The 19,156-nt window shown below is 47.8% G+C and overlaps 1 protein-coding gene across 2 annotated transcripts; it reads left to right on the top strand.

The window, feature by feature from the left end:
• The first annotated feature begins 5,430 nt into the window (after positions 1-5,430).
• On the top strand, positions 5,431-18,541 carry KLF11 (Kruppel like factor 11). 2 transcript variants are annotated; one of them, XM_017818138.1, is made up of 4 exons: positions 5,431-5,545; positions 7,828-8,082; positions 14,056-15,049; positions 16,912-18,541. In XM_017818138.1, exons 1-4 carry the CDS (start codon positions 5,504-5,506, stop codon positions 17,214-17,216), a joined length of 1,596 nt encoding a protein of 531 aa, XP_017673627.1. In that variant the 5' UTR covers positions 5,431-5,503; the 3' UTR covers positions 17,217-18,541. The 2 variants fall into 2 exon arrangements, with proteins under 2 accessions (XP_017673627.1, XP_017673629.1); XM_017818140.1 differs by having other exon boundaries at positions 14,056-15,075; positions 16,912-16,978.
• The last annotated feature ends 615 nt before the right edge of the window (positions 18,542-19,156 follow it).

Below are 19,156 nucleotides of genomic sequence, written 5' to 3'. Positions count from 1 at the left end.
CCATCGGCAGCTGGCCCACATGCAGCGTGACAGTGTGGGGGATGGCACGTCTGCACCCCCCCTTCCCTGTGACATCCTGTCTAGCACCGCACTCGCCTCTCTCGGCGCATTGGGAGTGTGTCCCTCCAGCTCTGTGATGCTGCCGGGCACGGTCACAGGCAGGAGCAGCAAAGGCTGGATGGTCTGTATGGCTGTACCTGCTCGCTCCATAGGAAAGAGGTAATCCCTCAAAACATCCCTCACACACACACTCAATGTCAGCTGGGCCAAAGCCTGTGTAAAACCCCATGGATTTATCATCACTTTGCATTCAGGAATTATTCTACTAAGAAATATTCCTTGTTGGCCTGTCTGCTTTCTTTTATTCCCTTTTTTCTTCCTATCTCTATTCTTCATAGTTATCCCTTATACTCCTTTCCCCCCACTCTTCTTGACAGATAGCCTCTGACTATAAATACCTTTCCACTGATGTCAGTGTATTCACCCTTTGGATGAATCCCTTTGGTCCTGCTCCTGCCCTTAACCAAGGGCTGCTGCAGCCATTTCCATCAGCTGGTGACAGACACCACCTGGCAGAACTCCTTAGTTTCCTCTGTGGTGGGGAGTTTCTCCTCTGTCTGCTGCTGTCGGCCAAGCAAGTGTATTTTGGGACAATCTGGGGCTATGGCAGCTCTGACTGCTCTGTCCTTCACAACAGAGGAGGGGGAGCGGACAGAGATGCATCCTCACACACACATATCACAGTCTTTCATTTCTTCCCATGTATTTTCTCACATACTCTGCACGAGAGCTCTGATTGTAATTATCTATATTTATTTAATCCTGTCGTATTTGCTTGGCTCTATGTGTTTGCTACACTAGTCCGCTGCTGTATTCAGCCAGACCATATACCACTGCCAAATTGCACTAACTGTAGAGCTGCACCCCAGACTACTGCTTTGGTCTATTTTTAACTGCTGGTAAATATTAGGGAAACTGTCTGAGCCCATAATATTCTCCCTCTAGTCTCTTTTGAATTGTTTATGGCATAATTAGCTGCAAAAAGGGAATGGGGGAGAGCTGCCTGCATGACCTTTTGTTGTTTTCAGTCTACAGTACTAAATATTTTCCCTCCTACTCACATTCATTTGATTCTTTCTTGTCATCCCAGCTGAAAGGATAAGATAACCAGAGCAGGGCCTTCTCAACCCTCTGCTGCAGCCTCTTACATCTGCTCCTTCCCAGGTTGGAACAAAGACATTGTCTATCTCCAACAAAGAAAGCTTTTCTCTGAAGTGTTTGCCAGCAGTCTGAGTAAAATAGACCTTTATAAAATCAAATGGTCCCCAGAGAGCCCAATCCAGAGGATACCAGAGCAGCAGCAGCACTGGAGGGGCAGGCTGGCGCAGGGTGGCTCTGCTAGGATGGGGAGCACACTGCCACAGCCAGGCAGGGCAGGGACACCAGCATCCTGCAGCCACCGACATGAGTAGGCTCCTCCAAGCTCTTTGGAAAAATACTGAGGATATCTGGGCCTTGTTCCAGATTACTAGCTTCAGGAGGGAAACCACAGCCAGCGTGGATAATCCCAATGAGCTCACTCGTGCACTGCTCAGGAAGCTGTGCTGCTGGCTGGAACCCATGGGGAAGTCGGTGGGTGTAAGTACAAGTACAAAGAAGCAGGATAATGTTAACTGCTTTGTTATTCACCTTCGTGCAGCCTCAGGAAGGGAAAGAGAGGAGGGAGAAGTAAGAGTGGGGAGAGGAGGAGAAGTTCTAGGCTGCCAAGGCTGGAGGCTCAGGCTCCATGGGGATCAGACTCGTGCTCTGCCACAGAGATCCGATGTGAGGATGAAGATGCTCGTTTCTCATCTAACACTGCCTCAGCTGGCAGTGGCAGAACAAGGCAGACAAGGTGGGTTTGGTAAGAGCTCCGAGGATTTATTTTAAAACTTTAGTTGCCATTTTTAGCTCAGGAAGGGGAACATAATCAAATATATTTTCCCTATGGCACAAGTTGGAGTACAGATGTGTAACATGACTTCTTTTAACTGGTCTTGCATCCATGAATTTCAGTGCCTGGTAAAGTTATGGAGAAGATTATTCTGGGAGGTACTGAAAAACACCTGAAAGACAATGCAGTCATTGGTCACAGCCAGCATGACTTCATGAGAGGAAAGTCCTGCTTATCAAACCTGATTTCCTTTTATGACAAGGTTACCCACCTAACTGATCAAGGGAAGCCAGCTGATGTAATCTTTTTGGATTTCAGTAAAGCTTTTGATACTGTCTCTCACAGGATCTTTCTGGACAAAATGTCCAGCACACAGCTGGATAAACACATCATGGGCTGGGTGAGCAATTGGCTCACGGGTTGAGCACAGAGGGTAACAGTGAGTGGGGTAACATCAGACCGGCGACCTGTCTCTAGTGGGGTTCCACAGGGATCCATCTTGGGCCCTGTGCTCTTCAACATCTTCATAAATGACTTGGACGCAGGACTGGAAGGGATACTAAGCCAGTTGGCAGATGACACAAAACTGGGAGGAGCTGTTCAGTCCCTTGAAGCAGGGAGGCCCTGCAGAGAGACCTTGACAAATTAAGAGGACTGGGCCATATAAAGTTCAACATGGGAAAGTGCCAGATTCTGCACCTGGGATGGGACAACCTGGGATGTACGGACAGACTGGGGAATGAGATGCTGGAAAGCAGTGCCATGGAAAGGGACTGGGAGTCTTGGTTGATGGCAAGTTGAATATGAGTCAGCAGTGCCCCGGCAGCCAGGAGGGACAACCGTGTCCTGGGGGGCATCAGGCAAAGCATCGCCGGGGGTGGAGCAAGGTGATTGTCCTGCTCTGCTCTCCACTGGTGTGGCCTCACCTGGAATATTGTGTGCAGGTTTGGGCACTGCAATAAAAGAAAAGTATAAAGTTATTGGAGAGCATCCAAAGGAGGGCAACAAGGATCGTGAAGGGCCTTGAGGGGAAGCCATATGAGGAGCAGCTGAGGGCACTTGGTCTGTTCAGCCTGGAGAAGAAGAGACTGAGGGAAGACCTCATTGCAGTTACAATTTCCTCGTGAGGGGAAGAGGAGGGGCAGGCACTGATCCCTTCTCTGTGGTGACCAGTGACAGGACTCGAGGGAATGGCCTGAAGTTGTGTCAGGGGAGGTTTAGGTTGGATATTAGAAAAAGGTTCTTCATCCAGAGAGTGGTTGGGTGCTGGAACAGGCTCCCCTGGGAAGTGGTCACAGCACCAAGCCTGGCAGAGTTCAAGAAGCATTTGGACAATACTCTCAGGCACATGGTGTGACTCTTCCGGATGGTCCTGTGCAGGGCCAGGAGGTGGACTGGATGATCCTTGTGGGTCCCTTCTAACTCAGCATATTCTGTGATTCTGTGAGGACCTCTGGGTGACTTGGAACATGTAGGCAGTCTGTGGTACGTGACACAGGAAAACATCCTGCTGGGAGTTGGGAGGAGACGTGATCCACTCTTCTTTCCTGCTTCTTCCCTGGTAAGGTTGCTGTGCTGCCTTCAGATGCTCTTACTCAATTAAAAGTCCATGCTGTCAGTGACTAAGGCTGTATGTGTAAGTGCAGAAGTAAGTTCCTGAGCAGAAACTGCATATGTTACAACGAGCAGCAAAGAGACAAACACAAGTCACTTCTCAACTACAGTGGAACTAGAGAACATGCAAAATAGATCAGCATGGTATATTCCTAGTTTTACAATTCCCTAAAGGTTTTCCTTGAAATGGGTCTATGCAATTGGCTTTGGTTTTATAAGGATTTAGTGTAAAAATAGTGATTTTTAGGAGAGGCACAAACCCTGGGTCCTCACCGTGCTTTTTAGTCACCAACAGCATTTTCCCAAAATTTGTTTCAGTCCATGTCACACAACTGATTCCCTTTTCTGACCACAATTCTTTAACGTTAGATCTCAATTTGCAGTTTGAATTATTCGTGTTTTCCTTACCATCACACAGCAGAGACTGGGGCTCCAGCATGGCAGGTACCACACAAACACAGTGAGAAAGCTGCTGGTAACCTATACACAGCACGAGATGCTGGCCAGGGAGATCCTTTTAATTTGATGTTTGATGGGCTGGGAAGTGCTAGTGCTGGGAAAGCTAAAGTACATGAAATGTGAAGTAACAGATCAGGAATGAGCACAGGATAATGAAGCTTTAGAAACTATGTGGACAGCAGGGAAGGACGGTGATACAGAAGAGCTGTAATGGAAAAGATAAACTCTGGTGGCCAAGTGAAACTGACAGCAAAAGGAGTGGGGAGATTCAAGGTGATCCCTCCCATGTCCTCCACATGGACAGCGAGGATGTCACATCTTGAGAAACCGGGGAAGGAACAAGTAGAGATAATTCAGCAGGATGCTTTTTACTGTGCACATTCCGTGTCAGGGAGGCGCTCGGGGGAGAGCTGGGCTGGGAAAGCGCTGGCATGGCCAGCAGCCAACAGAGGCCCACAGGACCGATGTTTGTCCCATCCCAGGGGACCGAAGTCTGCCCCATCCAGAGCTGCCCTGGCTGTGGCCGCAGGCAAGGGGTCGGTGTTGCCACTACCAACACTCGGTGCCGCCCAGTACAACCACAAACCCTGCTGGAAACCACAGGGCCGATACACTCCAGCTGCCATTGGAAAATGGACACAAGGGGCTGGGGAAGATGAAAAACCGAAGAACACCCATTGTTTCATAGAATGCATGTTGTGACCTCTTAAAAGACGCTTGCTGGGTTGAATCCAATAATCCAGAATAACGACTCTTGCTGGTTTTGGGGTGGGGGTTTAGGATTATTTTTAAGGCCGGACAGTCAGGCCGGCAGAAGAGCGCCTTCCCCGCCGCACGTGGCTGGCGGGATCTCGACGGGAGAGCTTCAGGCGAGTGTCGGGAAGCTTCAGGAACAGGGACGGTTCCCCAGACCGGGAGAGCTGCAGGCCGGTGTCGGGAAACTGCGGGAACAAGGACGTTCCCCGCGCACGCGGGCGGGGGTTGGCGGGAGCGCGCGTGCCGCTCCGCACGCACCGCGGGGGGACGGAGAACACACGTCGGCCCCGCCCCCCCGCGCGCGCGGGGCATTCCCGGCCGCCGCCCCGCCCTCGACCTTTCCCCCAGTTTCCAGCGCGCGCTCCCCCGCCCCGGCCCCGACCCCTCCCCGCCCGCCCGCCGGCAGAGCCCACGCGCCGCCCTCCCCGCGGGCACGCCGCGATCACGCCGCCCGCCGCCGCTCATTGGCCGGGCGCGGGCCGCGGCGGGCGCTGATTGGCTGCCCGCCCCCCCCGGCGCTGCCTGGCGCTGGAGCGCTCGGAGCGCTCCCCTAGCGCGGCCGCGCCGCTCCCGCCGGGCGGGGCTCGAGGGGGCGGTGCCGCCGGGGCCGCTCCCGCTGTTCCCGCCGCCGTGCGCGCGCCGATCCCGCTGTGCCCGCCGATCCCGCTGTGCCCGCCGCTGCTGCTCCCGCTGCCGCTCCCCGGGAGCACCGCCGCCAGCATCACCCACCGCAGCCGCGCCATGCACAGCTCGCCCTGCTCGGACATGGGAGATGCGCCCGCGGTGAGCACCAGGCGGGCGGAGGGAGGGAGGGAGGGAAGGAGGAGGGGGCGGCGGGGGCAGCCGGCGCCGGGCCGGGCCGGGCACGTGCTCGGCGGCGGGCAGGGCGTGGGGACCGCCGGCGGGGACCGCTGCTCACCCCGCAGGGAGCGGGTCGGTGGGGCCGCGGCGATGGGGCGGCCATGCCCGGGCAGAGCTCCTGGAGGTGGGGGCTGCCCCAGTCACCTGCGGGGAAAAGAAGGGCTACCCTCATGCAGCGGCCGTGCGGGGCGGTGGCAGGGTAGGAGCTGTCCTCCGTCTCCTCCTCCTTCCCTTCCCGCCATCCGCCTTTCGGCGGCGCCGCCCGGCCAGGGGCACTCGCCGTGGGGTGGGGAGGGGCGGGGGCGGTGCGGCCCCTCCGGGCGGGAGGAGGTGCAGCCTGGAGGGGGTACCCGCGGGGCCAGTGCCGCACTGCCCGCCCGCTCCATCCTGCCCGCAGCCCGCGCTGCCCGCATCTCCTGCCCTCTCCCCATCCTCCCTGCCCGCTCCCCATCCTCTCTGCCCTCATCTCAGGCCCTCTTCCCATCCTGGCTGCCTGCACCTGCCCGCACCTCCCTACCCGCTCCCCATTCTGCGCAGCCCGCGCACGTAGTTCCCGGCGGGGTGATGTGAGGACAGGCAGCCGGCGCGGTTGGCCATTTCCCTGGCAGCAGCCAGGGAGCCCGGGCTGCAGTGCTCGCCTGCAGAAAGGGCTTTTTTAGTGGGGTTTGTGGGTTTTTTTGGAGGGAGGTATATATTTTCTTCGTGTTTCTCTGGGGCATACTGCTCTCCTGAAACATAGGGTTGGAAAAAATAAACCCTGCTGGCTTGTTTGCCTACACACTTTGAGGAACATTTGCAGTCTCTGTGTCTGCTCAGTACAGAGCCTCACCTGGTGTGGCCCTACCCGTCTTGCCCTCATTCCCACTCATTTTTTTTTCAGAGGAAATTCTTAAAAGTCGATCTCTGAGCAGTTAGTTGCTTTAGAGTACTTTTACCCCTTCCTGGCCCCCAATCTTGACATCTCCGTGCCTGGTAGCTCATGTTTTAGGTGAAAATCCTTTATGAGTGCAGTACTGGCATTTTGGACCCCTTATGTTTAGCATGTTTGCCTGCACATCCCTATAGTGGAGACAGAGTCATCTTTGAGACACTGTAGAGTAAGTATCATTCCACAATACTTAACTCAGTAACAAAACTCATTGGCTAAGGTGTGTGAGTTCTGTGACCCAATGAGTAGAGCTCCTTCTAGGGATCAAGGCCATGCTGGCAGTGTCATAGTGCTTTCTAAATTAGAATACTTTTGCTGCAGTCTTTATATACTCTTTATAATAACAGCAGGCTCAAGAGTTGTGATCCATGCTTCTGAATCCCAGCCTTTGAGTTAGCTGGTGTGTATAAAGACTGGAAGAGTTTGGAGGCCTAGTTGAGAATGAGCTGGCACATGAGCAATGAACTATCAGTGCAGCATAGCTTTTGGAGCCACTGCCAAGCACTGTGAGAGCTTTGTGAATTTTGGACATCCTTCCACAGAGAAGTGAAGTGTTTTGCATGCGTGCATACGTGTGCACAGAAAACTTTTCTGTGATGCTTGCAATTGGAAACAAATCAATATGATTATGTTTGTCTTCATGGTGCCTTTTGGATACTTAGCACCCACGTATTACTAGATCTTTCTAAACTACAATGCAAACAGTTCTTATTGCACTTTGAAGACTATTTTCCTTCCATCCTTTCTCCCATCCTGACTTCCCTGTCAGTAAGAATAAGACAAAAATGCTTTTGCAAGGTGTGGTACTCCAAGTCAGTGATCATACCTTAAAGCATCCTACTGTCAGCTGAAATTTATCTTCTGGATATTATCAGAATGAGATTAGTGCTGAATAGCAGTTGTCTTTTGGGTCTAGGGAACAGCCTTGTCTAAACAAGGTTGGAAGTCAGGATTTTCCTCTTTTTTGCTTCTACGCAAGCATGGGATGTGTTTATTCAGAGTAGTGTAATCCAGGAAAGTGGCTTTGGAAATGTAAGCCACACACACATATCTGTTCCTTTCCTGCAAATCACACTTCATTCTTTCTCTGATTTTAATTTTTTTTTTTAAAGAAGGGGGTGTAGCGGGGAGAGTGAGAGTGGAGCCAGTTGGTAAAAGTCTTGCCACTGGCATGGGATCTGTTTCAGATGACCTTCATCATGAGCAGACAGTGTGTGGGTGGTGTCGGCTTTGTATTCTGACTTGTCCTGATGGCCGGTAATCCGATTACATTTAGGTTGACATTGTGGACATCTATGAGTCTATCCGTGAAAGGCAGCGTCATGACAGTGAAAGGTCTACCTGCAGCACCTTGGAGCAGAACGACATTGAAGCCGTTGAAGCACTTGTTTGTATGAGCTCCTGGGGTCAAAGATCGCAGAAAGGTGACATATTAAAGATAAGGCCACTCACGCCCTTCTCGGATTCTGGGGATTTCACAATGCACGCCGAGGCTACGTCTGAGTTACCAAAGGACTACCTATCGACACTGGTAAGGAAAACATGAATACAAAATAAATATGCCCAACACCTGGATGTTACATCTCTGCAGTCCCTTAGCTTCTTGAAAAGATAAACTTGCTCAGGTGTCCCTGTGTCACAGCTACAGCGCAGCCTGTGCTCTGTGTGTGTGCACAGAGTAGTGAGGTGAGCGTGTTTAGCTTGGGGTTTTCTACCATCTCTGATTTGGCAAATGTAAGGAGTTGATCCCTTGTTAAATCTAGATGTGAAAGCCCTTGTTGACTGGTTATTTGACTTGACAGAGATGTCAGGATGGCTGCTGTAGGTTTCTTGGAGCATTTTGACTAAGAATGGCAGAGTGAGCCTCGGTGATTTGGCATCAATGTATCTGCAAATGCTGTATGAAAAAAGACTCTTGATGACATTTGACTTCACTCTGGTCATTATAAGAGAAAGTACACATTACCATTATGAAATAGACAATTTAATTAGTTTCTGTGCTATGTGTTTGTACATGTAGTCTGTTATTTCTCCAGACATTGGTCTACTCCAGCTGACTAATGTCAGTTGAATCCAAATTTTTTTTCTTTTGTTGTAATTTATGTTGCAACAAAAGTAGGTATTAAAAAAGGGCTTGGTGGCATTCGGATTGTAGATGGTTAAGGCCCATTTCAACCAGGAGGCTTCTAGTATGCAGTTACGTCAAGAAAAGAGGGAATAATGGAGGAAAGAGGCTGAGATAGTATGGCAGCTCTCATCATGATGGGCTGCTCTCATCTCCTACCACTCACTGTTAGCACTGTCTCTTGAGCAGCACAGGACATAGTTTTCAGTGGTAAAGGAGGAAGGAGAGGCGGTGCAGGAAGAGATCATAGAGAGAAATGGGTGAATAAGAAGGGAGAGAGCAGTTCCATTTGTTTATATTTTGGAAGTAGCCACAAGTTGACAAGGTAATTGAGAAAAGATCTAGGGCTTTCTGGGAGCTTGAAATGGAAAGGTACAGTATTGCTACCTATTGGTGGTCTGTTTTCTGTGAACAGCAGAGTACTCATAGCTTCTCATAGCTGTGTTCATTGCTGAGGAGAAAGGAATGAATCCTTTTTGTAGTGCAATAAGCAGACTTGCAGTGTTTTATGCAGATTTACAGCTGCCTCGTTGTCTCCCTTTTATTAATGTGCTTTTAAGCAAGATCAGAATGACCATGAGATGAGGCAATGTATGTGTCCTGGTTTTGGCTGGGATAGAGTTAACTTTCTTCCTAGTAGGTGGCACAGTGCTGTGTTTGAGAATTAGGATGAGAATAATGTTGATAACACACTGATGTTCTAGTTGTTGCTGAGCAGTGCTTACCCCAACTCAAGGACTTTCCAGTTTCCCGTGTGCTGCCAGTGCACAAGAAGCTGTGAGGGAGCATGGCCAGGACACTACTGACCAAACTGGCCAAGGGGATATTCCAAACCATAGAGCATCAAAACTGGGGGGACCAGTACTGCTTGGGGACACGCTGGGTATTGATCAGTGGGTGGTGAGCAGTAGTACTGTGTATCACTTGTTTCTCTTGGGTTTTATTCCTCTTTCTCTTTTTATTATCTTCCATTTTGTTACAATTATTATTATTGTTGTTATATTTTGCTTTATTTTGATTACGAACTTGCTCTTATCTCAACCCGTGAGTTTTATCTTTTGATTCTCCTCTGTAACAGATCTGACCAGAGTGTGTTGAAACAAATTTGTTATCAGCATTCATTTTATTAATTTAATAGTTGTTGATCACAGTGCTGAATTATTTGCTCTCAAAGTCGTTGTGTTATGTAACACCTTGCTTGCTGTGTATGTTCCCCATTGTGGTGTTTATCATCTCTGAGGGTTGGGCTAAGGTTATCATTTTATTGTACTTTGTAACACTGGATTATGATAGCATAGAATTGCTGGTCTTGAAATTAATCTGGTTTTCATACTCAGCATTGTCGTCACCTCTGTACTTGGGGAACCATCTATTAGAAACTTCTAATAATTACATTTTTTACCTTTTCTCCTTGGAGAGCCAATCTGTGGAGAAGACATCTTCTCACATCTTCCCCTTCTCCAGGCTAATTAACTGTGTTTAGGAATTTTGAAAAATCTGAATATTCTTGGGATATTGAAGCCAGCATGGTCTGTGAATTACCAGGATCTGTGAATGTGGTTCAGGTCTAGTTTAGGGTTAAGCAGCTATTCGTGGCTACTCAGACCCTGGTGACAGGCACTGTGACTACTCAGACCTTGGTGATGGATGATGTAGCTGAACCAGAGGATGAGCCTGTGCTGCTATCAGTTGTCCCCGTACACCAGAAGAAATGGACATGAAGGTCAGTTCATTTAGTTAAGAGCCATCACAAGAACTGGAGGAAGAGGCAGAACAAGAGATAACTACTCAATCCCTATCCTTGACGGAGCTGTGGATTATGTGAAAAGGTTTCAGCCGTCATCCAGCTGTGCACATTATCACCTGCCTGCTCCAATGGGGCTAGTAGCTTTAAATTAGAAGGTACAGAAACCTTCGGGAAATATATGTCACCCAGCCAGGTGGGCCACCATGGAGAGAGATATCTACTACCTCAGGGAATTAGCCATACTGGAGGTGATTTGTTATGACACAAACAAGGCACAGTCACCCATAGATGCAGATAAAGTCCTGCACACACAACCCATGTGGCAGAGATTTGAATCATTTGTCCCAGACTGCACTGGGACAGGGTGAAGCTCTGGAACACCTGCAATACAGTGATGATATTGTGTGTGGCAATACAGCAGCAGAAGTGTTTGAGAAAGGGAAGAAAATAGTCCAGATCCTTCTGAAAACTGGTTTTGCCAAAAGCAAAGTACCAAAGGTACCTGCACAGGGGATCTAGTTTTTAAGAATAAAATAGCAAGATGGATGTCATCAAATCCCAATGGATTTGATCAGCAGAATAACAGCTATGTTTCCACCAATGAGTAAGAAAGAAACAAGCTTTCTTAGGTGTTGTGGATTTTTGGAAAATGCACATTCCAAATTACAGTCTGATTGTCAGCCCTCTCTGTCAAGTGACCTGGAAGAAGAATGATTTCAGTTGGGGCCCTGAACAACAACAAGCCTTTGAACAAATTAAACGGGAGGTAATTCATGCAGAAAATTAACTCTGTCCCAGCCCTTGGGCCAGTCCAGGCAAGACAAGGTATTAAAAATGTGCTCTGCACCACAGCAGGGAAGAATGGCCCTACCTGAAACCTCTAGCAGAAGGCACATGGGGAGACTTGGGTCAACCTCTAGGATTTTGGACTTGGGGATACAGAGGATCTGAAGCTCACTGTACTGCAACTTAAAAAAATATACTGTCAGCTCATAAGGGGATTCGAGCCACTTTGGAAGGGATTGGTACTGAAGCACAGCTCCTCCTGGCAGCCCATCTGCCAGTGCTGGGCTGGATATTCAAAGGGTTGGTCTCTTACACATCATGCAGCTGATGCTATTTGAAGTGGGTCTTGCTGATCACACAACGAACTCAAAGAGGAAGCCCTAGTCATCCAGGAATATTGGAAGTGACCATGGACTGGTCAGAGGGCAGAGATTCCAGGATGTCACCTAAGGAGGAGGTGATATGTGCTGAAAAAGCCCTACTGGATAATAAATCAGAAAAAAAATGAGAAACAGTGTGCCTTGTTTGGTGATGGCTCCTGCTGTATTGTAGGAGAACATTGCAGATGGAAAGCAGCTGTATGGAGCTGCTCAAGGAGAAGGTAAATTGAGTCAGTCTGCAGAGGTGAAAACTGGCTTTATACATTCCTGAACGAGAAAAATGGCCAATACTTTATCTCTGTACTGACTCATGGATGGTAGCAATGCCCTGTGGTGGCGGTTGCAGTGATGGAAGCAGGGCAATTGACAGTGCAGAGGTAAACCCAATCTGGGCTGTCACATTTTGGCAAGATATTGCTGCCCAGGTGGAGAACCTGTTTGTGAAGGTACATCATGTAGATGCTCATGTACCCAAGAGTTGGGCCACTGAAAAACATCAAAACAGCCAACAGGTGGATCAGGCTGCTAAGACTGAAGTGCTCAGGTGGATCTGGATTGGCAACATGAGACTAAATTATTTATTGTGTGGTGAGCCCATGGCACCTCAGGCCATCAAGGAAGAGAAGCAACATTTAGATGGGCTCATGACTGAGGGGTAAACCTGACCATCGTCACTATTGCGTGGGTTATCCATGAAGTGTGGGACATGCACTGCAGTTATGCAAGCCAAGTGGGTAAAGCCTCCTTGGTGTGGAGGCTGAAATAAAAATACGGGTAGACCTGGCAGTTTGACTGTATCACACTCCCCGAAACCCACCAAGGCAAGTGCCATGTGCTTACAATGGTGGAAGCAACCACTGGATGGCAGGAAACATATCCCTTGCCCCATGCCACCACCCAAAACACTGTCCTGGGGTTTAGAATGCAAGCCTTATGGCGACAGGGCACCCCAGAAGGAATCAAGCTGGACAACAGGAATCATTTCCAAAACAATTTCATAGACAGCTGGGCCGAAGAGCACAGCATTGACTGAGTATTTGACATCCCTATCTGAAAATCAATACAATGGACTGTTAAAGCCAACACTGAGAGCAATGGGTGGAACCTTCAAACAATTGAATACACATTTATCAAAGGCCACTTGCTCAGTCAACGCTAGAGGATCTACCAATTGGGCCAGCTGTGCCCAATCAAAACTTTAACATAGTGTAAAAGGGGATAAAGTCCCTGTAGCGCACATAAAAAAATTTTAGGGAAACAATCTGAGTTATTCCTACCTCAGGCAAAGGCAAACCCATCCATGGGCTTGCTTTTGCTCAAGGACCTGTGTGCACTTGGTGGGTAATGCGGGAGGATGGGGAAGTCCAGTGTGTGCTTCAAGCGGATCTGAGAATAGCCAGTGATTTGGATTGTATGATGTTAATTGCCATATAGCACTGTATGTCATCACTGCTATGGTGGCTACATGCAACATCAAGGGTATTAGGGTAAGAATCATCCAGAATAATGAATAATGAACTTTGATGAAACTGGACAAGTGGAATGCAGGTGGAATCAGAACTGACTTCAGCAGGCAGCAATCTAACACCATGTACTATCTCTCCTACCCTGAAGGACTACTGCGAGATGGAGCCCAAAGTCATGGATAAATGAATTCAACAGATGTTTTAGAGCAATGGCCTGCCCATAGACAGGGAATGATATCTGTGTGTATGTATCAAAAGGCAGGAAAAGTGATGGTGGTTAATTGGGATGTATTGAGAAGTGTAGGCATGACATAAATGGCATAGAATATGGGGTGGATATTGTCCTGTTTTCAGCTGGGATAGAGTTAATTATCTTCCTAGTAGGTGGTACAGTGCTGTGTTTGGGATTTAGGATGAGAATAATGTTGATAACACACTGATGTTTTAGTTGTTGCTGAGCAGTGCTTACCCTTAGTCAAGGACTTCTCAGTGTCTCATGCTCTGTCAGTGATGAGGTGCACAAGAAGCCATGAGGGAGCACGGCCAGGACACTACTGACCAAACTGGCCAAAGGGATCCTCCATGCCATAGAGCATCATGTTCAGTGTATGAACTGGGGGGGAGTTGGCCAGGAGGGACCGATCACCGCTCAGGGCCAGACCTTGCGAGTGGTGAACAATTGTACTGTGCATCACTTGTTTCTCCTTTTTCATTACAATTATTTTTATTTCTGTATTTCCTTTTATTTGAATTATTAACTTGTTCTTAACTCATAGGTTTTCCCAGTTCTCCTCCTCATCCCACTGGGCATGGGGATGAGTGAGCGAGCAGCTGCATGGTACTTGGTTGCAGTCTGAGCAGTACACTTTAATCAGTTTGTCTTAAGAGGCAAGTTCTGAGATTCTGGGGAAGGGGCATAATTTTATTTTTCACAGTAAAGATAGTGCAAAGCTGTGCTATGGAATTACACTGATGTACAATGGTGTTTTGTTTTTTGCAGTGCATGACCCCTCCACACAGCCCTGACTTTGTTGAGATATCAGCGGCTACGCTCCTCTCCTCACAAGTCACTTACTCCAAACCAAGGACTGTCATGGCAAATACAACTGCCTGTTCAGTCACGTCAGTGACTGGTGCCTCTCCCATAACCAAGCCATCTGTTCTCAACGTGGAGCGACAGTGCAGTCAGAAGCCAGGGATCTCTGAATCTTCTGCCCCTCAGCCTTGCAGGGCCATGGCAACAAGTGTCATACGTCACACAGGTGATAGTTCTGCTTACCATCACATTCCTGCTGTGCAAGAGAAAACAAAGGTAACTTCAGGCTACAGCACTTCCAGAGACTGGTGTGGAGTGGATGAACGAAGACATTCCAGACTGCCACAGGACACGTGTGCTGCAGATGATTTAATCAACAAAACCTCTCTAGTACGTCAGCCTTATGCACATGACTCCAGTGATATTGTGACCAGTAAAGGGCAACTACCAGTCCAGCCTGTTTCACCACAGACCCACTTACCAAAGAACTGTGAGAATGACTTGCAAAAAAGAGCTACCCCAGTGACACCTGCCCCTGTTTCAAGCCCCCAACTTCTCTGTCAAATGATCCCTCTAAATGGACAAAGCAGTATGATCAATGCCTATGTCAAGCCTTCAACTCCAGCACTCTCAACTCCCATGAAACCTATTTTACCACAGACAGCACCGCTCTCCCAGCCTGTGCTCATGGGACCTTCTGTGCCTCAGGGGACTGTCATGTTGGTTCTTCCCCAGCCTACTGTCACACAGACAGCACAGTGCCCACAGACTGTAATGACTGTTGGGAACACCAAGTTACTGCCCCTTGCCCCTGCTCCTGTGTTCATTGCTTCTGGTCAAACCTGCGCCCCCCAGATGGACTTTTCTAGACGGAGGAATTATGTTTGCGACTTCCCTGGCTGCAAGAAAACCTATTTCAAAAGTTCCCACCTCAAAGCCCACCTTCGCACCCACACTGGTGTGTACTAGGGAGCTCTGGCACTGGTTTGTGTTGGGGTGCTGAATGCATGGTTTTTGTGGGGACCAGGGTGGGAAAGGGAAGAGGCAGGTGATTGGGAAGCTTGTGTTCATCTTGGGGAAGGAAGGAATGTTCATTCTCTGTGGGCAAGCAAAACAAGACAGACTTTGTTCTGAGACCTCAGCTGACCCTGTAGTGTTAGTTGAATTTTGCAGGCTTTAGCTGGAGTGAAGCTTTGCCGTTTAGATCTGAGTGGAATCCTGCCATCTGGACTAGATTGAAATTAATTGTGCAAGTCCCTTGCTTTGGGGCCTGGAGAGGTCTGGTGAGATCAAAGTATAGCACAGGTAGTTGGTCTTAATTACTACATGAGTAAAAGGAAAGAGAAACTTAGAAAGTGCTGTTTTTACCCAGAGTTTTGTTTAGGCTAAATGGGAGAGATTTTGGGCTGCTGTGTTAGACAGTAGAGACGCTATAGGAATATAATGCTTTGTTAAGTTACAGAAGGGGAATTTTAAAGGTAGATGAAAATTAATGTAATTAACATGAGCTGATTTGCTGCATAAAATCTGGTCAGCATAGAGACAGTATACATGTGCTTTACTTACTCTTTTCTGGCTCCAGGATCCTGTTAAATTAAAACTAATATTGAGTTCTCAGGGATTATTTTTGATGTTGAAGGATAGGCATAGTGGGAGATTGGTACAGAATAGCTCTATCTATTTTTGGTTTATCTCAACTTTTTTCCTCACCTGCCCTTATCCCACAGACACTGGTTTATTGGATGTTACCTTCCGTGACAGGATTTGCATTAGTTTGCCAGCTTGTCTTTACAGTTCCTTTGGGGAAAGAGCTTAACCTCTACATGAAGCTGATAATCCTTTTAAACCATAGCTCAGAGGTAGAATGATGCTTCTGCTTCTGGCTTTGAGAGGCTGCTGAATTAACCTGGCACTACAGGATAAATGTAGACTAGCAGCAAGTGTCTCGCTCTGAGCTTGTGCCACTGCTGATCCATAGGGAAGTTTTGTGTGTCCCTGTATCGTGATTAGGACTAGGACATCAATGGGAGGTGAAACACATGGACCCCTCACTAGCCATTTCACATTATAAGAAGAGGAGGAAGAGTAGTTCAGCTTTCTTTTCCCACCTTTTCCCTGCACACTGACTAGCTAGATGATACCACATACACCAAACACAGAACTTTACTCTCAATATCTGTCATAAGAAGAACACTCTTGTGGGGCTTTCTGCAGGCCGCTTCTGGTCTGCTCCAAAATGTCCCCATAAATTTGGGCCACATGGTGGATGCTTATCTGGAGCTCTCTGAGAGTTGCAGGCAGTAGATCACGTTGTTCAGGATAGGTCTCATGTTAAGCAGTGGCCCAGGATGAGCAGCAGCTGATGTGGGCAGCCTTGCTTGACTACTGCTATTTCTGGGCATGCAGAAGGAACTCCCCTGGCCATCTGTGGGTTCTCCAGCTGCGTGGAGATGGCAGCACAAGGCCATGGGACCTCCAGCTGTGTGGGGGTGGCATGACAGGCCATGCCTCAGGAGTGCTCGCTGTGGGGGGTTGATGTCTGTGTGTAGGACTGGGTCACTGGAGCAGCAGGACCCTGAGGCTCCATTCCAGGCTTCCTGTTAGCCCCTAGTACTTGGTGATGATATGGTGCAGCGGTAGAACTGTGGACGCATAGGGATGGAGTCAGAGGGTTACTTCTAGTTCCGACAGTGGATAAGGTAGCACAGATGAGCAGTTCTTTGGAACTCATTGTTTGCAAGGCAGGTTTTAAGTTAGTTCTTTAATAAAACTGCAGCACAGCTTCTCAAAAGTAACTCATGCTTCCTTTTTGTCTTGCAGGAGAAAAACCTTTCAGCTGCAATTGGGAAGGCTGTGACAAGAAGTTTGCCCGCTCAGATGAACTGTCACGCCACCGCAGAACTCACACGGGAGAGAAGAAGTTTGCGTGTCCTGTGTGCGAGCGTCGCTTCATGCGCAGCGATCACCTGACAAAGCACACCCGCTGCCACATGACCACGAAGAAGACCCCCAGCTGGCAGACAGAGGTTGGCAAACTCAGCAGAATTGCCACAGCAGAGAAACCGAAAAGCAGCAGTGCTCTCAGTATGCTCATCCCCATGCCATCACCTGTCTGTCAGGGCTAGAGTGAGGAAACACCTTCCCTGCAAACTCTGAAGATCAGGAAGAGCTCCGATGGCTACAACAGAACTGGCAATGGCTTTTGTTTTCCCTGTGTTTGTGCATACTTTAGGTTCCTGCAGTTTAGGTCCTCAGTTGATAATGCTGTATGAGAAATCTATCCTATATTTCCTCATCCCTTCCCTGTTTGTTTTTTTTCAACACTTGGGCAATTGCAATCACCAGCACTTCAGGAAAGCAGAACTCTTTAGAAATTATTTTGGCTATAGTGTAATGCTTGCTGTTAATATTTTGATGGACAGTAAAACAGGGTGGTTTTTAATTTTTATACGACTATTTTCTATACCAAATATATTTTATATTTGTTCTTTTTGGTCTTGTTATGCAGGCAAATTACTTGACCTGCATTAGTAGGGGTGTGCTGGATGAGACCCAGAGTTTTGGAAACTCCTTTTCAGTAAACCTAAACAATTGCATTCAGAGCATTTTATAAACATGTAAAATTTGATAACTCATATTGGTTGGTGTTTGCACACTTGCAAATCCTGATCCTGCAGTGAGCTAGTGCTTTTACACCCTCCTTATGCAGGTGACATTGGAGATCAAAGTGAGTCAGTCATTTTTTAACACAAACCAAACCAGAATGACTTTCTTTGAGAACACAAGTGTTGAAATCCTCAACATTTTCTGAATTCATACCCTTTGCAAGTGGAAGCTGTTGTGGCTTTTGGTAGAAGTTTGACATACTGGGCATTCTTGAGTCCACAGTTCATTGGAGCAAAGTTTGGAGGAGCCAGACTACTCTGATGGAGGTAGAAGCACAAACACCATTTAGAGACTTTGACACTAAAAATTATGCTTTATTTTTGGTCCTACTAAACTAGCATATCAAAATCAAGTGAAAAATGCAACAATGGCAAGACAGCCCATGAAGAATTAACTGGGTCTCTATTTTGTTTTTGTTTTTTTTTTAGAGAACAGGAGAAATAGAAAATTAAGGGATTTTATGTATTGTGGATGCTTGTGCACCTTATAGGAAATTGTTCAAGGCTTTCATTTACCTGTATCAATGTACCAGAGGAAGTACTAATTGTGTCTTGAGTTAAGAAATAGCCACCCTGTCAACCTGATGATGCTCTTCATGTGGCCTTATATTTCTCCACAGTACTTTGTATAAAATCACCCTTTTCTATTAAACGATACACTCTTCCTGTTGAATGGATTTTCTTTTACACGAAGTGTAATCATGGTTAAGAAGTGGAACCACTGGATGCAGGAGTGCTGTGTTGTAATGGCATGGTATGAATAATAAAATGCATGTAGCACAGTCGGACTGCTCAGTTTCCGTGGTGCGGAAGGATGTGTAAACGTACTGTAGCAGAGCTGACAGCAGAGCAAAGCACCAGGTGTTTTGCTGGGAGACAGCTCACCTGCTGAATGAAATGTTTCTGTAGAGTTTATTCCTTATGGACTCTTCTCCCTTCAGCCACTCCTATGCTGAAGCTTAGTTGAGCACTGAGGAGGATTGTTTTTTCCTGGATGCATCAAATGTGGATAACTAGGAATGCTGTCTCTTGCATGGCTTTGTTCTGAAATCCTGGTCTTGCTTCCCGTTATAGGCAAAGCATGGATCTCATCTATGTAAGTGCAGACTTGCTGATTTCAGCTAGCACTCCCCTGAAATCAGCAGAGACCTGTTTCAGTTTAAAGCAGATTATGTCATTATTTTTTACACTAAAGTTAATATTTATAATGAACAGTACTAAGTTTTCAAACTGCACTAAATTGGAGTATTGTGCTAAGTGTACTGAAGTTTTTGTGCCTGACCTTTATAACACCCACACCCTGTTCACTGACACGTGCCGTAATCCCACTGCCCCCAGCATGTCTGCCGGTGAGTGTGTGTGTGGACTTTCCAAAGAACTCGGTTGGAACCCCTTTTCCT

This window comes from Lepidothrix coronata, unplaced genomic scaffold, assembly GCF_001604755.1.
Source record: "Lepidothrix coronata isolate B3197 unplaced genomic scaffold, Lepidothrix_coronata-1.0 Scaffold65, whole genome shotgun sequence".
In the NCBI taxonomy this organism is placed as follows: Eukaryota; Metazoa; Chordata; class Aves; order Passeriformes; family Pipridae; genus Lepidothrix; species Lepidothrix coronata.
Note: the sequence above shows the minus strand (reverse complement) of the source record. Positions and strands in the feature narration are given on the sequence as shown.

Bases quoted from the DNA above. Each gene is read 5' to 3' on its own strand.
- KLF11 (XM_017818138.1), top strand. From the start codon at position 5,504: ATGCACAGCTCGCCCTGCTCGGACATGGGAGATGCGCCCGCG. The intron at 8,083-14,055 runs GTAAGGAAAACA...TGTTTTTTGCAG, and splicing joins AGGACTACCTATCGACACTG to TGCATGACCCCTCCACACAG. The intron at 15,050-16,911 runs GTGTGTACTAGG...TTTGTCTTGCAG, and splicing joins CCACCTTCGCACCCACACTG to GAGAAAAACCTTTCAGCTGC.